This window comes from Pangasianodon hypophthalmus, chromosome 28, assembly GCF_027358585.1.
Source record: "Pangasianodon hypophthalmus isolate fPanHyp1 chromosome 28, fPanHyp1.pri, whole genome shotgun sequence".
In the NCBI taxonomy this organism is placed as follows: Eukaryota; Metazoa; Chordata; class Actinopteri; order Siluriformes; family Pangasiidae; genus Pangasianodon; species Pangasianodon hypophthalmus.
This window is the reverse complement of record NC_069737.1, coordinates 1,448,549-1,464,861: the sequence shown is the minus strand read 5'-3', so window position 1 is coordinate 1,464,861 and position 16,313 is coordinate 1,448,549. Positions and strand designations below refer to the sequence as shown.

The 16,313-nt window shown below is 36.7% G+C and overlaps 4 protein-coding genes across 7 annotated transcripts in view; 2 read left to right on the top strand and 2 right to left on the bottom strand.

Annotated features, from left to right (window-relative positions):
* Window positions 1–1,961: 1,961 nt before the first annotated feature.
* cisd2 (CDGSH iron sulfur domain 2) lies at window positions 1,962–5,832 on the top strand. The gene is made up of 3 exons (XM_026945364.3): window positions 1,962–2,120; window positions 3,860–4,074; window positions 5,257–5,832. The coding sequence occupies exons 1-3, from the start codon at window positions 2,018–2,020 to the stop codon at window positions 5,344–5,346; spliced, it is 408 nt and encodes a 135-aa protein (XP_026801165.1). The 5' UTR covers window positions 1,962–2,017; the 3' UTR covers window positions 5,347–5,832.
* Window positions 5,833–8,549: 2,717 nt separating this feature from the next.
* On the bottom strand, window positions 8,550–12,616 carry LOC113545722 (signaling lymphocytic activation molecule). Its single transcript, XM_053231035.1, has 6 exons — window positions 10,905–12,616; window positions 10,244–10,579; window positions 9,633–9,929; window positions 9,332–9,441; window positions 9,168–9,242; window positions 8,550–9,020 (listed from the first exon to the last, which is right to left on the bottom strand). Exons 1-6 carry the CDS (start codon window positions 10,984–10,986, stop codon window positions 8,943–8,945), a joined length of 978 nt encoding a protein of 325 aa, XP_053087010.1. The 5' UTR covers window positions 10,987–12,616; the 3' UTR covers window positions 8,550–8,942.
* Window positions 12,617–12,877: 261 nt separating this feature from the next.
* LOC113545727 (CD48 antigen) overlaps window positions 12,878–16,313 on the top strand; it is a 4,914-nt gene continuing 1,478 nt past the window's right edge. Inside the window, exons 1-3 of the mRNA XM_026945205.3 lie at window positions 12,878–13,009; window positions 13,703–14,038; window positions 14,516–14,812. Of these exons, the coding sequence (XP_026801006.3) occupies window positions 12,913–13,009; window positions 13,703–14,038; window positions 14,516–14,812 (730 nt within the window). The 5' untranslated portion in view covers window positions 12,878–12,912. The remainder of the gene's footprint in view (window positions 13,010–13,702; window positions 14,039–14,515; window positions 14,813–16,313) is intronic.
* si:dkey-162b23.4 (sodium/hydrogen exchanger 9B2) overlaps window positions 15,501–16,313 on the bottom strand; it is a 10,614-nt gene continuing 9,801 nt past the window's right edge. For all 4 annotated transcript variants that reach the window (XM_034301291.2, XM_034301290.2, XM_034301292.2 and 1 more), the window contains one exon: window positions 15,501–16,313. This exon is cut by the window's right edge and continues 1,041 nt beyond it. The gene's annotated coding sequence lies outside the window, so the exon portion shown is untranslated.

Genomic DNA, 16,313 nt, shown 5'->3' with positions numbered 1-16,313 from the left:
GCTCTGTACTTGGCATGGAGCTGGACCCTGTTCACGTTGTTGTCAAACTCCACTCAATCCTGGACAACCCTTCTCACCCACTACACAGTGTCCTGGTGGACCAGAGCAGCACTTTCAGCCAGAGACTGATCACTGCCAAGTGTTCCCCTGAGCGCTTCAGAAGATCCTTTATCCATCGTAACAAATCTTCTTTTACACATTCTTCAAAACAGCTTCTGGTTAAAATGACAGTGCTCCCAATTCTGGATTATGCTGATGTAGTTTATAGGTTTGCTTCAAAACCTCTCCTTCATAAACTGGATGTTATTTACGACGCTGCAATCCGCTTTGTGACTGGAGCTTCATTTAACACTCACCATTGTCACTTGTATTCGTTACTGAACTGGCCTTCTCTTCATTCTCGTAGACAAATTCACTGGTTTTTGTTTATTTACAAAACTCTTATTGGGAAAACGCCGCTATATTTACAGTCACTTCTTAATGTTCATAATACAAGTCATAATTTGCGCTCTAGTAGTTTTATTAATTTCTGCATACCTAAAGCCCGTACCTCTTTTAGCTTAGTTCATTCATTTCGCTTACTTCCTTTAAAAATTTAATTCAGTCAATAGTACAGGATCATTGTACTTGTTTTTAGTTATTTGTTTGTTTTTATGTCACTGTTTATCAAGGGGAAGGTGTACAAGACAGCGGTGAGATCGGCTATGCTGTACGGTTTAGAGACAGTGGCACTGAGGAAGAGACAGGAGTCAGAGCTAGAGGTAGCAGAGGATGTTGAAGATGTTGAGGTTCTCTTTGGGAGTGACAAGGTTGGACAGGATTAGGAACGAGTACATCAGAGGGAACAGCTCATGCTGGACGTTTGGGGGACAAAGTTAGGGAGGCCAGATTAAGATGGTTTGGACATGTTCAGAGGAGGGAGAGTGAGTATATTGGTAGGAGAATGTTGGACATGGAGCTGCCAGGCAGGAGGCGAAGAGGAAGGCCAAAGAGGAGGTATACGGGGGTAATAAATGAGGATATGAAGCTAGTGGGTGCACGTGTTGAGGATGCAGAAGATAGGGATATGTGGAGGGTGATGATTCGCTGTGGCGACCCCTGAAGGGAAAAGCCGAAAGAAGAAGATGTCACTGTTTATAATTGTGTTATTTGTAATTGTATAATGTCTTTATTGTTTGTAGCTGCTTTTTATGCCGCCTCTTGGCCACGTCGTCATTGTAAATGAAAAACTGGTTCTCAATTGACTTACCTGGTTAAATAAAGATTATTATTATCAAGCTGTACAACTCCTCTCTATAAGTGCTGGGACTTTCATGTGTAATGCATATGCAATACATGCTCAATTCATGTGCAATACAAATGTATTATTACTGCCTATTTATTAATACTAAGACTAGTGTGCAATATATACTATATGACTACTGTACTTAATTACCGTTACCAAAGAGAAAGAAAAAAAAATACAAACACAAAGAAAATGTAGGGGAATATGAGGCTCTCACATTATGAAGCCAAAATCCTCTAATAAAGTATTCAACACCTTGCTTTGGAACTTTTCATCCTTCTTAACATCTCTAAATATATTACAAATTCCTCTTTAAAAACCACTAATTGTGGGGAAGTTTTGAAACTTGAATATAGAGCTATCTAGGTCTGAAAAATGAGCACCTGGCAACCAGAGCATGACGTAATGAAAAAAAGGCGGGACGTGTCTGAAAATCTGAACCAATCAGAATCGACCAGCTCTGTAGACGCTGATTGGTTGTCGTTTTTTTTTTTTTTTTTTTTTCTTCGCGTCTTCCACCGGCGCTGATTCTCCATCTGTGTTTACGCTCGCGCGCCGCATCGCGGTGACACGGGTTACGCAAAAAGCGCGGGCAGCGCGGCGGAACTGACGTCATGACGTAGAACGTGACAGGAAGCATCTCGCTTAGGTGTGAATTTAAAACTGGACGCACAAAAAAAAAAAAAAAAAAAAAAAAAAAAAAAAAAAAACACAACACAAAAGTCATTCAAGATGGTGTTAGACACGATTTCTAAGATTATTAAAGTGCAGCTTCCGGCGTATCTGAAGAAGTTGCCGCTTCCGGAGAGCATCGGAGGCTTCGCGAGACTCACAGGTGAGCAGTTTGTTGTTCATGTCGCGTTTATTTTCACTTCTACAAAACATTCAGCTCCATTTCACCTCCAATTCAAACAGATCAGCAGGAAACAAAGCGCCTTTTCCTCTCTTTCCTCTGCGTTAATAACATTAACTTCCTGATTTCTCTCTTTTTTAACTCATTACACAGTGTGCAAGCTTAGAAATATGCAAATGAGAAATATAACTAATTAAATATGCACTCACACATTTGCATATCGCGACTAATTTTCAGAAACTTCATTTCTTTTTATTTTAAAGGTGCAATAGACGTTTTATTTTTAGTTCTTACTTGTACAGATAACCTGGTAAATGTGTAGAACATGACACAAAAATAAAGATTGAAGCCAAGACCTCAGCACAAGCCTTTTAATTCTGGGAGAAAAACCGTCTGGAAAACTGACTTCCGGTCCGGAAAGTTTGTTTGTGTTTGAGAATCAGCCTCCTGTCAGTTATTTTACTGAACCCTGAATCTTATCTAATGCACCTTTAAATCCAGTTTCCTAAAGGATAAGGAATATTTATATTATATATAATAATAACATTAAATGATGTATTTAATGAGCTGTACCTTCATTTGCATATTGTGACTTCCTTTGATGTTGAGGCTCTAGCTCATTAAAAATGCACTAATTTGCATATCGCATCATTATTCTTCAGGAACTGGAATGAGTAAATGCTTGTTTGTGGGATTTTATTTGTGATTAAACATCTGAAGTGGATAAATATTCAATGCAAAAGTAAAATTATAATTTCTTTGCCTGTTTTAAATCCATTTTCCTAAAAGATCGTAAATAACATGTAAACAATAAACATAAACACTACAATAATGTAACACAGAACAATATGGCTGCGTGATATCACGATTGTAACCTCTGATAATATTCAACACCAATATGCAAATGAGGTTTATGCAAATGAAGGCATCTTTGTTTCCACGTGAGTTCTTTACATGATTTTCAGTATTTGATTATTTTTAATTTAAAGTGCAGTTCCTGTCACTTTAAAAAACAACTCTGGTGAAATTACTGATAAAATATTGTAATGTTGTAGAATAAATTCTGTAATTGGGATTATTTGATCTCAGAGAGTCGGTGTGATGAAGCGGAGTCACCACGCTGAAGTTGATTATTTTCCTCTAACAGCGCATCCTGGAGTGTTTTATTTCTCTTACACCACAGCAATTCGTCAACGAATACAATCTTTATATATTAAAGAACGACACGTCATACTATTAATCCTTTAATATTACAGTAAATATTATGGGATGTCCATGAAACGAGTTAGTTCCTGTTCTCGCTTACGTTATAAAGCTATAAACCGTCGTTCCTTCTTTTTCTCTCTTAAAGTAAAAATGTGTAGCGTGTCGTGTTACTGAGAAACTGCAAAGTTTTGTCAAACGTGCAAAAGTCCAAGTCCATTGCGCAGAGAGAGTTTGTACTGAACAGGTGAGTTTTTATTATGACATCATTAAATATAAGGACCAATCATGTTCCTGTATGCAAATGAAGGCTGTGTAATGCTAGTTTACTAAGGGAAAAATAAGGAAAAATGGGCGGGGCTTGTGTAGAATCTGGATTTCTTTAAATAAAGAGGTTAAAAGGAGGTTCTTGACTTGATCACGGCATGTTTCTGAGGAAATCTGATTGGAGATTACTGTTCTGGTTTGACCCTGTGTATCTTTTGTGTGTGTGTGTGTGTGTGTGTGTGTGTGTTCAGTTTCAGAGTGGCTCCGCCTCCTGCCCCTGCTCGGGATCCTGGCTCTGCTTGGTTACCTGACCATCAGGCCTTTCCTGCCCAAGAAGAAGAAGCAGAGAGACTGCCTCATCAACCTGAAGATCCAGAAGGAGAACCCGAAGGTGGTGAACGAGATCGACATCGAAGACCTGCGGAGCGCCAACGTCTGCTACTGCCGCTGCTGGAGGTCCAAAACGGTGAGAGACGTGAATCTGTAGAGAATCAAATTCACACCAAAGTCTTTGACGTTACAGGATTTTAGTTAGCGATTTTATGTCACTGCGAATGATTTATAACATCTTTTTAAACTAATTTATAAACTAGTTAATACATTATCAATTCTCTTCATAAAGATTTGCATTTTTCTCTTTTTTACTCTGTAATAAATCTGATTCGGGGGCGGAGCTACATATGAGCTCAGACTGTGATGTCACAAAATAATCTCCAAGACTCGGAACCAATCACATTCACTATGCAGATTATTAGAGAGTGTCGATGCGGTGCATGATTACGTAAAGCTACAGAAACTGCATACTCAACTAGCTAGCTATGAAACTTTGCTAATATTAGCGATAAACAATCGGTGGTTGTCATGGTAACGTTTACAGATTGTCGCTGATATTTCACTTTTGTAGATTTTAAATGTTTTTTCGCGAAACACAAAAATTATCCAGCGTCTTCTGTTAAAGCCGGGCAACACGACGATACTGTAATGTTGATATTGTGACCATTTCTGCTGCAACACACAGAAATATTACAACTATTTATAATAAATATCGTTAGTGTTTTATTACGATTATAAATTCTGATTAAATATCGTAGATATTCACTATATTTGCTCACTACATCACAGATGTTTTCCACTTAGTGCACTGCATAAACAATACAAATATTCGTTACTGTTTCTTGTTTTGTTTTTTTGTATTTGTTCCCCCTATTTATCGAGGATGAAAGTATTGGCACCCCTGTTGTTTAAAATGCCATTGTATACAAAATATTTAATGATTATATTATTAATAGTCTAATTTATGTAATATTGGACTGTATTTATCCTATTAATATTCTTTTGTCTTTTCACATGGAGTATGTTTCGAGGTAAATCCTAAATGAGGAAGTGTTCTTTATTAAAACAGTGATGATGATTTGCATATCAAAGCGCAGCAGCTTGTTAGGTTTCAGTTTCCGCTTCTGCGTTACAGTCTGCGACAGAAATAAAAAATAAATCCCCTTCGCGCCCAGTTTGGGTTTCTCAACCGAAAAAAGAAAAAATATCTATAATTAAATTTTTTTTAAAAAAGAAGAGCATTGTGTTTATCATCAGCTGTGAACACTGTAAATTCAATTTTTTATATATTTAATATATTTTTTTTCTCTTTCAGTTTCCTGTTTGTGATAAATCACACATAAAGCACAACGAGCTGACTGGAGACAACGTCGGGCCGCTGATCCTGAAGAAGAAAATTCTATAATCGTCGTATAATTTTATTAAAAAAGGAGATTTTGCTTCCTTTCATTTGTTTTTGTTTAACTTTGTAGAATTGATTGCCTTCTCTACAGTGAGCCTGCTGTATAGTGTGTGTGTGTGTGTGTGTGTGTGTGTGTGTGTGTGTGTGTGTGTGGTCAGGTTTCTTTCTTTTTTTGCCAACATGTTGCTGTATTGTGTATTTAGAATGTGGAGACAAAAATAATAATAATAATAATAACTTGTGCCTTAGATTTCATCTTGTACTGCTTTAAAATGTTTTTCTTTCTAAAGTGCTGAAAAAGTGCAATATAACTGGACCACAACTTTAATTAACTTTAATATTGTAATGTTAATTAATTAAAATTAATTAACATTACAATATAAACTGTCCATCATCATGAAACAATGATTATTGCGTTGTTACGTAGTGTAATGAGGCCACTCTGAAAACAATCAAATAAATTAAAATTTTAAAAATAAATACTATACAGTTCTGTAGTGTCTTTTTTTTTTTTTTTTTTTTTTTTTTGCTTTATTGCTACTCGATGATGATGATGATGATGATGATAATAAAACTTAATACTCTATCTATATTTCATAACCAGATGCTAAACAGCCAACTCCAAAATTATTGGCACCCTCCTTTCAAGAAGGGTTGTGGTTGGACTCGACAAACGGTCTAATAGTTGTGAAAACACTCTCAATGCTACACAACACTCCTCTACATGTGTGTGTGTGTGTGTGTGTGTGTGCTGTCTGCTTTGTGGTGACAGTTTGGGGACGAACCTTATGAGTGTGATGGTCACGTGTTCTCATACTTTTGGCCATATAATATATCTTTCTTTCTGTTTTTCTCTGTCCCTTTCTTTATTTCCCTTTTTTCTTTTATGTTCCTTTCATTCTGTCTTTCTTCCCTTTTCTTTTTTTTTCCTCTGTTCCTGTTTTTCTTTCCTTTTTTGTACTCTTTATTTCTTTCTCAATTTTGAATTAAACTCTGCGTAAAAGTTTCAAAGGCAACAGTTAAAATGTGTTTGGGTTTTTTGAGAGAGACAGAAACTCGTTCACGTTGATGTGAGAGAGACAGAAACTCGTTCACGTTGATGTGAGAGAGACAGAAACTCGTTCACGTTGATGTGAGAGAGACAGAAACTCGTCCACGTTGATGTGGGAGAGACGGAAACTCGTCCACGTTGATGTGAGAGAGAGAAACTCGTTCACGTTGATGTGGGAGAGACAGAAACTCGTCCACGTTGATGTGAGAGAGACAGAAACTCGTCCACGTTGATGTGAGAGAGACAGAAACGCTGTTTGCTCCACGTATAAAAGAGGGAACAATAGCTCTGTAGTGGTGGAGAAGGTAAAATACCTCTCATTTGCCTCTGATTTACATTCTGTGATGACTTTTAAATAACAGAGGTTTTATATCTCTCTACTGCACTAAGACATAAACATAAAACACACACACACACATGAGTTTTGCCGTTTTGTTTGTTTGTTTATTTTTTATATATCTGACAGATGTTTTTCCTTCGTATTATGCATAAGTTATTATTTCATACTGCATGAGGTATGAAAGTCCCAAATGACTCCTTGTTGGACATGTAGTGCACTATGTAGGGTGTGATACTCTATAAAGTGCACTTAGAGAGAGAGCAAAGCTTCAGTGTTATCTTAATCCAACAGCTAGAGTACTACAGAGCCAATACTTTTTATATGTTATACAGAAAATATGAATTATTAATATGAGATTAAACTGAAAGTAAATAAAAGTAAATATCACTTAATATTTGGCTGCGTATCTCTTGCTTGCAATAACTGCATCATGCCGGTGACTCAGTGAAATCACCAAGCTGTTGCATTCTCCTTTCGTGAAGCTTTTCCAGGTTTGTAGCGCAGCTTCTTTCAGTTGTTGTTAGTTTTGGGGGGTTTCTCCCTTCAGTCTCCTCTTCAGGAGGTGAAATGCTGCTCAGTTGGGTTAAGGTCTGGTGATGGACTTGGCCAGTTTAAAACCTGCCACTTTTTCTCCTGGTGAAGTGCTTTGTTGTGTTGCAGTGTGTTTTGGGTCGTTGTCTTGCTTCATGATGAAGTTCCTCCCAGTTAGATTGGACACATTTCTCTGTAAATTGTCAGACAGAATGTTTCTGTAGACTTCTGAATTCATTCTGCTGCTACCATCATGAGCTCCATCATCAATAAAGATTAGTGAGTCTGTTCCAGAAGCAGCCATGCAACCCCAAGCCATGACACTACCTCCACCATGCTTCACCCATGAGCTCGTATGTTTTGGATCATGAGCAGATCATTTCTTTCTCCACACTTTGGCCCTTCCATCACTTTGGTAGAGGTTAATTTGGTTACAGAGCTTTTGTGGCTCATCTCTGTATTTCTTTGTGAATTCCAATCTGGCCTTCTGACTCTTACTGCTGATGAGAGGTTTGCATCTTGTGGTTTGGCCTCTATATTTCTGCTCTTGAAGTCTTCTTCGAGTGGTGGATTGTGATACCTTCACCCCTGCCCTGTGGAGGCTGTTGCTGATGATGCCACTGATGTTTCTATCATCAACTGCTGTTGTTTTCCTTGGCCGACCTGTTCCATGTCTTTTTGTTAGTACACCAGGGGTTTCTTTCTTTTTCAGGACATTACAAATTGTTGTATTGGCTATGCCCAATGCTTGTGCAATGACTCTCGTTGATTTTTTCTCTTTTCTCAGCTTCAAAATGTCTTGCTTTTCTCCCATAGACAGCTCTCTTGTCTTCATGTTGGTTTATCCCTTTTTAACAACAAATGCAGTCTTCACAGGGCTCAAACCAAGAGTAGACATTCAGAGCTATTAATTCTTTAAACAATCAATCTAATAGGGCACACCTGAGCAACAGGAAATACCTGTCAGTCACATGTTCCAATATTTTTGATTACTTGAAAACAAAAGGTGCAAAAGGTGCGAAAAATAAAAGAATTGGCCTTGCCATTCCAAAACTTTCCGAGGGTTTGCTTTGTGCTGTGCTGCCACCTTGTGGTTAAAATCTATATTGCACATAAAGCATGAAAATGGTGTTGATGAGCTTTTACAGACAGACTGGATTACAGTCCCAAGTGGATTAATTACATCACTCCTACAACAACTGTCAATAGCGTTTTTTTGTTTTTTTTTAAGTTTAATAAAGTACACAGATACAGAATATTAACACTTCGCACACAATAATGAAAAGTTATACATTAATATACATTAATAACTGAACTGAATATGATGTTTAAAGCACTAAACTAACTTTATCCAAACAAAAAAATTATTTACATGATCTTGTGGAATATGTGAATATAAATAAACTTTATACCTCTATCTGACATGAACGTTCTGAATCCTTTTTATTTAAATTAATTTAAACACCAACAATACCAGTTCAGACAGAAATCAGTCAATAGACTCTCTGTCAATGAAATCTACTTCCTGTAATGTCATAATCAACTTTTTAATGGTTGTTAAACATAACGTACATGTTGTAAACATATAAATGGTTTACATAACACACTGACCATTTGTGTCCAAATTTATTAAAATAGTTACAATAAAAAATAATAATAAAAAAAGGATGTATTGAATTATGTGAGGCTCTTCACAGCTGAATAGAGCACGACGGTTTCCTGCTCTTGATCGTCTGTTATTCTCGTCTTTTCTTCCTGTAAGACACAACAGTATATTTCAGTATCTGAATCAGAGAGAGACTTTATCACTCCTGTGGAACAAATGTGATTTTTCTTTAATACTAAAATCACTAATGCATTTCACATCATTGTAATTTTCAACAGTTTTATTTAGACGTTTACCTTTTTAACTCTCTCTGCACCGTGAGCTGTAATTTTCACCTCAGTGTAAGTCAGTTCCTCAAGTTTTTTCACAAACTAAAGACACAAAAAAATCTGATTAATTCTACTAAACACGGCAAACATAAAAACTAAACACATGAACAGAAAGGAGAAGCATTTCTTGCCTTGTTGTTTTTTCTCTTTAGCCAAAGCCACACAGGTATGGATATTATTAATAGGAAAACTCCAGCAGATATCAGGACAGGAAGCAGTGAACGGGAACGATCAGTTTGTCCTTTGAAGATTGTGATATAAATATAAATATAGTAAAATTATTTCCTCCATGTGACACAGACATAAGGCTGGAAGATTCGACAAACTTATATCATGATACTTGACACAATCTTATGATGCCTCCAACCTGAATATTCATTATTCTATTCATAACTAGAGCAAAGTGATGATAGTTTAGAGTCTCTGATGTACCTGAGTTATGATCACAGAGCTGTGCGATGTTGAGAGAAGCTGTTTTACTGCTGACAGGGTTTGCAGACACACAGATATAAGTGTTAGTGTTAATATCATGGAGTTGTATTTGAAGTGGGAGATTGAGAGGAACACTGAGATCTGTGTTATTGGTGATATTGAGTCTCTCATTCCCTCTGTACCAGGATAACTTCACATCTTCTCCATTCTCCACAGTGCACAGGAGGAAACACTGCTCTGTGGAAGACACACTTCGTTTTCCTCTTTCATTTCTTATTACTGGAGTTGATACTGGAGCTAAGAAACAGAAACTCAGGTTAAAACCTTTAGTCATGTGAAGCAAAATGGAAGCTGCTGTTTGATGATACAACAGAAACAACAGCTTCTTATCTGCTCAGATGTCTAAACAGCATGTATGCCTCACTCTTTACTCAGTATCAGAATTCCCACTCAGTGTAGAAAATCATTTTCCAGGACTATTCCACAGCCGTATTCCCAGAAGTTTATACCTCATGACTCCTAGGTGTCTGAGCTCTGATTCAACTATTTGTATTTATGAAGTTATGAGACTGAACATGGACAGGAAGGAGACATGAAACACTTTTACTCACCATAAACACTGACACTGAAAGTCCTGGATGTGAGACGTCCAGCAAGAACTTGAAATAAATAAACTCCAGAATCATTTCTGCTGATGTTCCTGATGGTTAAAGCTCCACTGATTCTGTCCAGCTGCAGTTGCTCTTTAAATCTCTCACTGATTTCTGTAACAGTTTCTCCTTTAAACACCTGACTAAATAATATCTTTTCCTCTGCTTTCTCAGGTCCATAGAAACACAGAATCTGAGCATCACTCTGAATTCCAGTTATTCCAGTATGGAGAGTTATAGTGGTTCCTTCCACTTCCTGCAGTTTGACCGTCTCGTCTCCAGCCGCACACAGTAAACCTGCATCACAGCTTCAGCTTCAGATTCATCATTTCACTCACAGACTGTACTGTGCTACAGATTTGTCATTTGTCATGATATATTCTGTAGCACATTGATTATTATTAATATTATTATTATTATTATTATTATTATTATTATTATTATTATTATTATTATTATTATTGCACACTAAAGCAGTGGTTCTCAAACTTTTTTCAGCCGTGGAGCCTCCACATTTTATTAAATATGGACTTTCCCCTTCTTCATGACTAACTCATTTCCTAAAGCTCTTTATATTTACAGCTAGAGTTTCTTGTGTTGTGAAGGAAAGACACAAACGTACAGCACAGCAGGAGAAGAAGAGTCCTGAGAGTCCTGATTTCTGCTAAAATATTCCCCAGCAGTTTCTTTCGCTTCTCCTCCATGTCATTATCAGTGAAGAATGTTGTGTTCAGTGCAGCTATGTTGCTGCTGTACACAACCTTCCCTTACTGTTAGCTTAGCGTCTTTACTGTCCCACATTCATCAGAGCGCTGGGCGGAAGTCCTGTCTCAGTGTGTTCAGTCTGTACACGCTCAGTACACGCTTCCTCTCACCAATGTAGATGCACATTTGATATAAAACCGCTTTTTCAGATCGATTTAGTGGAGACGAGGTTTAAAATTCTCTCCTCTTTGTTACATTAAATTACATTTACAAGATCTGGAGAAAAACCTCAATTCTAACAAGCAAAAAGAGTAATTTCAGTAGAATTAATTAGAAAATTTATAATGACTTTATAAGTCTACAGATGTTACATTTTAGAAATATTAAGCTGATTTAAAGTTGTGATTAAACAGATGTGATGATTTAGTCTTTAATTTAGTTTTTATTGTGAATGGAACTGAATCAAGGCGTGTCAGAGTGTTTAACGTATTTCTATTTGTAAGTAAATGTGTGTTATTTTATGTCATTACAGTAATCATTAATCATCATTAATCATTTCAATAATCATTAAAAAAATGTTTCAGTAACTGAATCCTGAAGACTGAACTGAGTATAAGTTTGTACACCCTCAGGTAGCCATTACATTACATGCTTCATTATTATATGTGAGATTTATAAACGAGTATAAAGAGGATTTAGACGATCTGCATCTGGAGATTTATTATTTAAAAAAGATTCATTTGGATCAGAACATTAACAGTTAGTTTAGATTGGACAGAATTATCACTTCTTTGCTCCTTTCAAGACTTCACAGGCCTTGTGTAAAAATGATCATGTTGGTAATTTTGCAGTCTAGTCGTCCATCACCACTTCCCCTTTACTGTGTGTGTGAGATGGAGAGCTGAACACTGAGAACCAACCACAAACCTCTACACCAACTAGGACAACCGTCACTGTTTTCTTTTGTCTTTTCTCTGTTAGTAGTTGAACATTTTGTGTGTATTTGAAGGAAAGATGTGGACACTGAACGCTTGTCACGACTCAGCTCTACAGAGTTTTGTCCCTCAGCTGGAATCAGCTTTAAATGTGTATCTGTATCAGATTACTGGAGCAGTGAACAGGCCACATGGTGAATCTACATTATCATGTCGGCATTAAAGCTGATATTTGAAGCAATTTTAAATCAGCAACAGAAAATTATAGTAATTGTGGTAATGAAATAGAAATTCACTTAAATTTTATTTGTATAGTGTTTTCAGCAGTAGACATGGTCACAACACAGCTTTACAGAAATCCTGATGTAGATTGAGATTCCTATTGAGCAAGTCAGACGTGAGGATGGTGAGGAAAACTCCCTGAGACGAGATGAGGAAGAAACGTTGAGAGAAGTCAGACTGAAAAGGGAACCCATCCTCATCAGGGTGGCACCAGATACTGCGAATATAAATCATTACTCCTCTACAGCTGTATGGTATAAAGTCAAACAGTACCGAGTGTGTTAAAAAGGATTGTCATTATAATCAGGGTCTTTTATGATTACAGCAGATTTTTCAGCTTTAAATCTACGGTATCTTTATCAGCGAGTGATTCTCAGGTGACTGAAGCCTCAAAACAGAAATAGATCATCAGAATGGATCAGTCACCTTGATTCACCCATCTACTGTATATATCCATCATCCAACACTCCTGCCATTTAAAACCTCCAAAAGCCCTCTGAGGATGTTGAACTATACAGAGCAGACAGAGGGCATTACTGCGTCTCTCATTTTCAGTAAGTGCTTTATCCCGATCAGAGTCACGCTGGAACCAGTGGCTAGTAAACACGCTTAGAAAACAGGTTTTTTTTTTCCCAGCAGCAGCTCCGTGAGTGAATTGGCAAACTGCACTGTGCACAAAACTCTTCAGTGACACTGACGTCCAGGACGATGGGAAAAATGCTGGAGAAACCCTTCCTATGGCTTCTGAAGATGATAAATATTACAGCAGAAATCAGGACTCTTCAGGCTCTTCTCCTGCTGTGCTGTAAGTTTTCTCCTTTCCTATACGACAGAATAAACAGCACCTGTAAATATAAAGAGTTTTCCAAAAAGAAAAGTTATTCATCACAAAGGCGAAAGCGGATAATTAATAATTTTCTAACTGTGAAGAACTTAATTTTGATACTTTGTATGATGAATTTTCCTCAGTCTTTAACTGGATGTAAACAGTGATTCAGCAGTTTAGAGTTGTGTGTTAAATGATTCACTACAAAGTTAATGTTTCATGGGGATTTGTTTGTCCAGATGCTAACACACTAACTTGTTTTGTTTCTTTTGTATTACACTGTTTGCTTTGAAAGTGTTTTGACTTTACTGTAGTAAAGGCAGCTTGTGTTTACTGAGTTAGAATTCTTAAGTCTATAATTACTGATTTATGAAATCACAATAATCATTTTTCATATGGTGCATTTTTATTTTCTAATGTGTAGCTAACCTTTACCACTCTGAATAAACCGGCTAATATACTCAAAAATATTATGCAGTGTACAACATACAGCAGTGCAGCAGTACCTAATAATGTATGTGTTACAGAATGCAGAACAGATTCCCAGATTTTTTTGCATTTTGGAATTTAAATATGAAATGACAAATCTGTAGCACAGTGTAGTTTTAATGGACTGTATGTGATTGTGTTTGTGAGTGAAATGATGAATCTGAAGCTGAAGCTGTGATGCAGGTTTACTGTGTGCGGCTGGAGACGAGACGGTCAAACTGCAGGAAGTGGAAGGAACCACTATAACTCTCCATACTGGGAGAACTGGAATTCAGAGTGATGCTCAGATTCTGTGGTCTTATGGACCTGAAAAAGCACAGAAAAAGATATTGAACAGTCAGGTGTTTAAAGGAGAAACTGTTACAGAAATCAGTGAGAGATTTAAAGAGCGACTGCAGCTGGACAGAACCAGTGGAGCTTTAACCATCAGGAACATCAGCAGAAATGATTCTGGAGTTTATTTATTACAAGTCATCGCTGATGATATCATATCCAGGACGTTCAGTGTCAGTGTTTATGGTGAGTAAAAGTGTTTCATGTCTCCTTCCTGTCCATGTTCAGTCTCATAACTTCATAATTACTAAAAGGCCAATCAGAGCTGTGTGTAGTTAAACTGCATCAAGAACATCATTTAGAGTGAATGAATCTGTCATGAAAGAATTTTTACACCACAGTGCTGCTCAATTCTGGATTCTGATTGGTCAGAAGGTGTTGATTAATTTTCTATAACAGCAGCTCTGACAGTAGCGCAGCTGCAAACCACAGGTTTATATTATTATTTAAAAAAATATAAAAAAAATTACATTGATATGGTGAAGCTTTCTCAGTGGTGATGTTTATTTAACATTTATGGATACAACATTACACACACACACACACACACACACACACACACACACAGTGTTTAAGACTTACTTTATGGTCAAGTTGCTTTACATGACTTCTAAAGCAGTTGTTTCTAATCTGTTCTATTTAACCTGAGTTTCTGCTTCTTAGCTCCAGTATCAACTCCAGTAATAAGAAATGAAAGAGGAAATGGAAGTGTGTCTTCCACAGAGCAGTGTTTCCTCCTGTGCACTGTGGAGAATGGAGAAGATGTGAAGTTATCCTGGTACAGAGGGAATGAGAGACTCAATATCACCAATAACACAGATCTCAGTGTTCCCCTCAATCTCCCACTTCAAATACAACTCCATGATAATAACACTAACACTTATATCTGTGTGTCTGCAAACCCTGTCAGCAATAAAACAACTTCTCTCAACATCGCACAGCTCTGTGATCATAACTCAGGTACGTCAGAGAGTCATTTTTAATCTGTGCAGTAATTTATAGTTACTAAATCTACAGTGTTCTTACAGACTAGCAAAGACTGTTACAGTCTCATAAATGTCTCAATCATGATGAACAGCCCCATCTGAATATTCATCTTGTTGATATTTGAAAAGACAAACTCACCTTTGGCTTTCACCAAACACAAGAGTCTCATGCTCAAGTAAATTCTTTAAAATATTTCAGAGAGTTCGGTCTGAGTTTCCCGTGTTTTCTCTCTCAGAGATACGTAGAGTTAGGAAATCACTGAGCTGTTTACGCTTAAAGCTTTCTGACTTCAGTCTCCTTTTAAAACACTTTACTGAATGTTAATTGTGGATTCCACGTCACCAAATTAACTTTTTTGTGACTCACAACATTAACGATATCTCTAAGAAATATATTTCTTAAGAATATTTCATAGCACAGACTGTGTAAAGGAGAACGAGTGACGATTACTGAGCTCAGATATTAAATCATTTGTTTGTACACTAGTCTAAAACTTTCTGTGTTCTGCCTGTAACACAATCCTCCACTAACGGGTCCTGAGTTGCTTTCTGCTCTGCTTCCACCTTGTGGTCAAACTCTGTATCGCACATAACATTTGAAAACTAGTTTTACACTAATTTGATTATATTTCCTAAGTGAATTAATTACATCATGCCTAGAATAATTGTCAATAAATCCTTTAATGGATTCACTGAGTCATTACTGACCAGAGCCATGACATTATTCCTGAATGATTCATCTGTAGGATAACATTTGTACACTATTGAGGTAATTGTACATTGATCTTCAAATGTACTAATATAGCAGTAAAACCACAAATAAAGACCAGAGTAACACACAGCAATGTCTATACAATAATAATATACTAATAAATACAAAACAATCCATTAAAAACACATGAGAAACAATGAAAAAGCAACAGTGTGTTCATTCCAGCAGTGAAACAGGAGTAAATAAATAAATAAATGAAGTTCTCAGTGATGATGGAGCTGTATGAGCGAAAGCAGCATGATAACCCGAGGAAAACTGATTAACACTGTTTCATTATATCTTACACTATGAAAATACACTCAGATACAATGCTGTGAGCAAAATGGCATAATTCCAGCATGACACTAGTTTGTCTTTAAAACATAATCCCTTTGTTTAATTACAACAAAGATTTAAACAGACACTAAAGAATTTCTCAAAGTGTATAAAAATACATTCCAACAGTCCCATTTAGACCTCCATCCATATACGTTTATATATTATAAATAGTGTTTGTCTCTATTTTCCACTTTCACTCATCTCTTCATCTAGTGAAACATAGATAAAAAAACAATAAAGGCCTTAAAGTAAACAAGAGTAACATGTATACATGTAAACCTGAAATATTCTATGGTATAAATGTAAAGAAATGCTAAGAAACAAAAATAGCAGAACTCCATCATCCGTTTGACACAGACGGGTCACTGAGACACAGAGGAGTCAC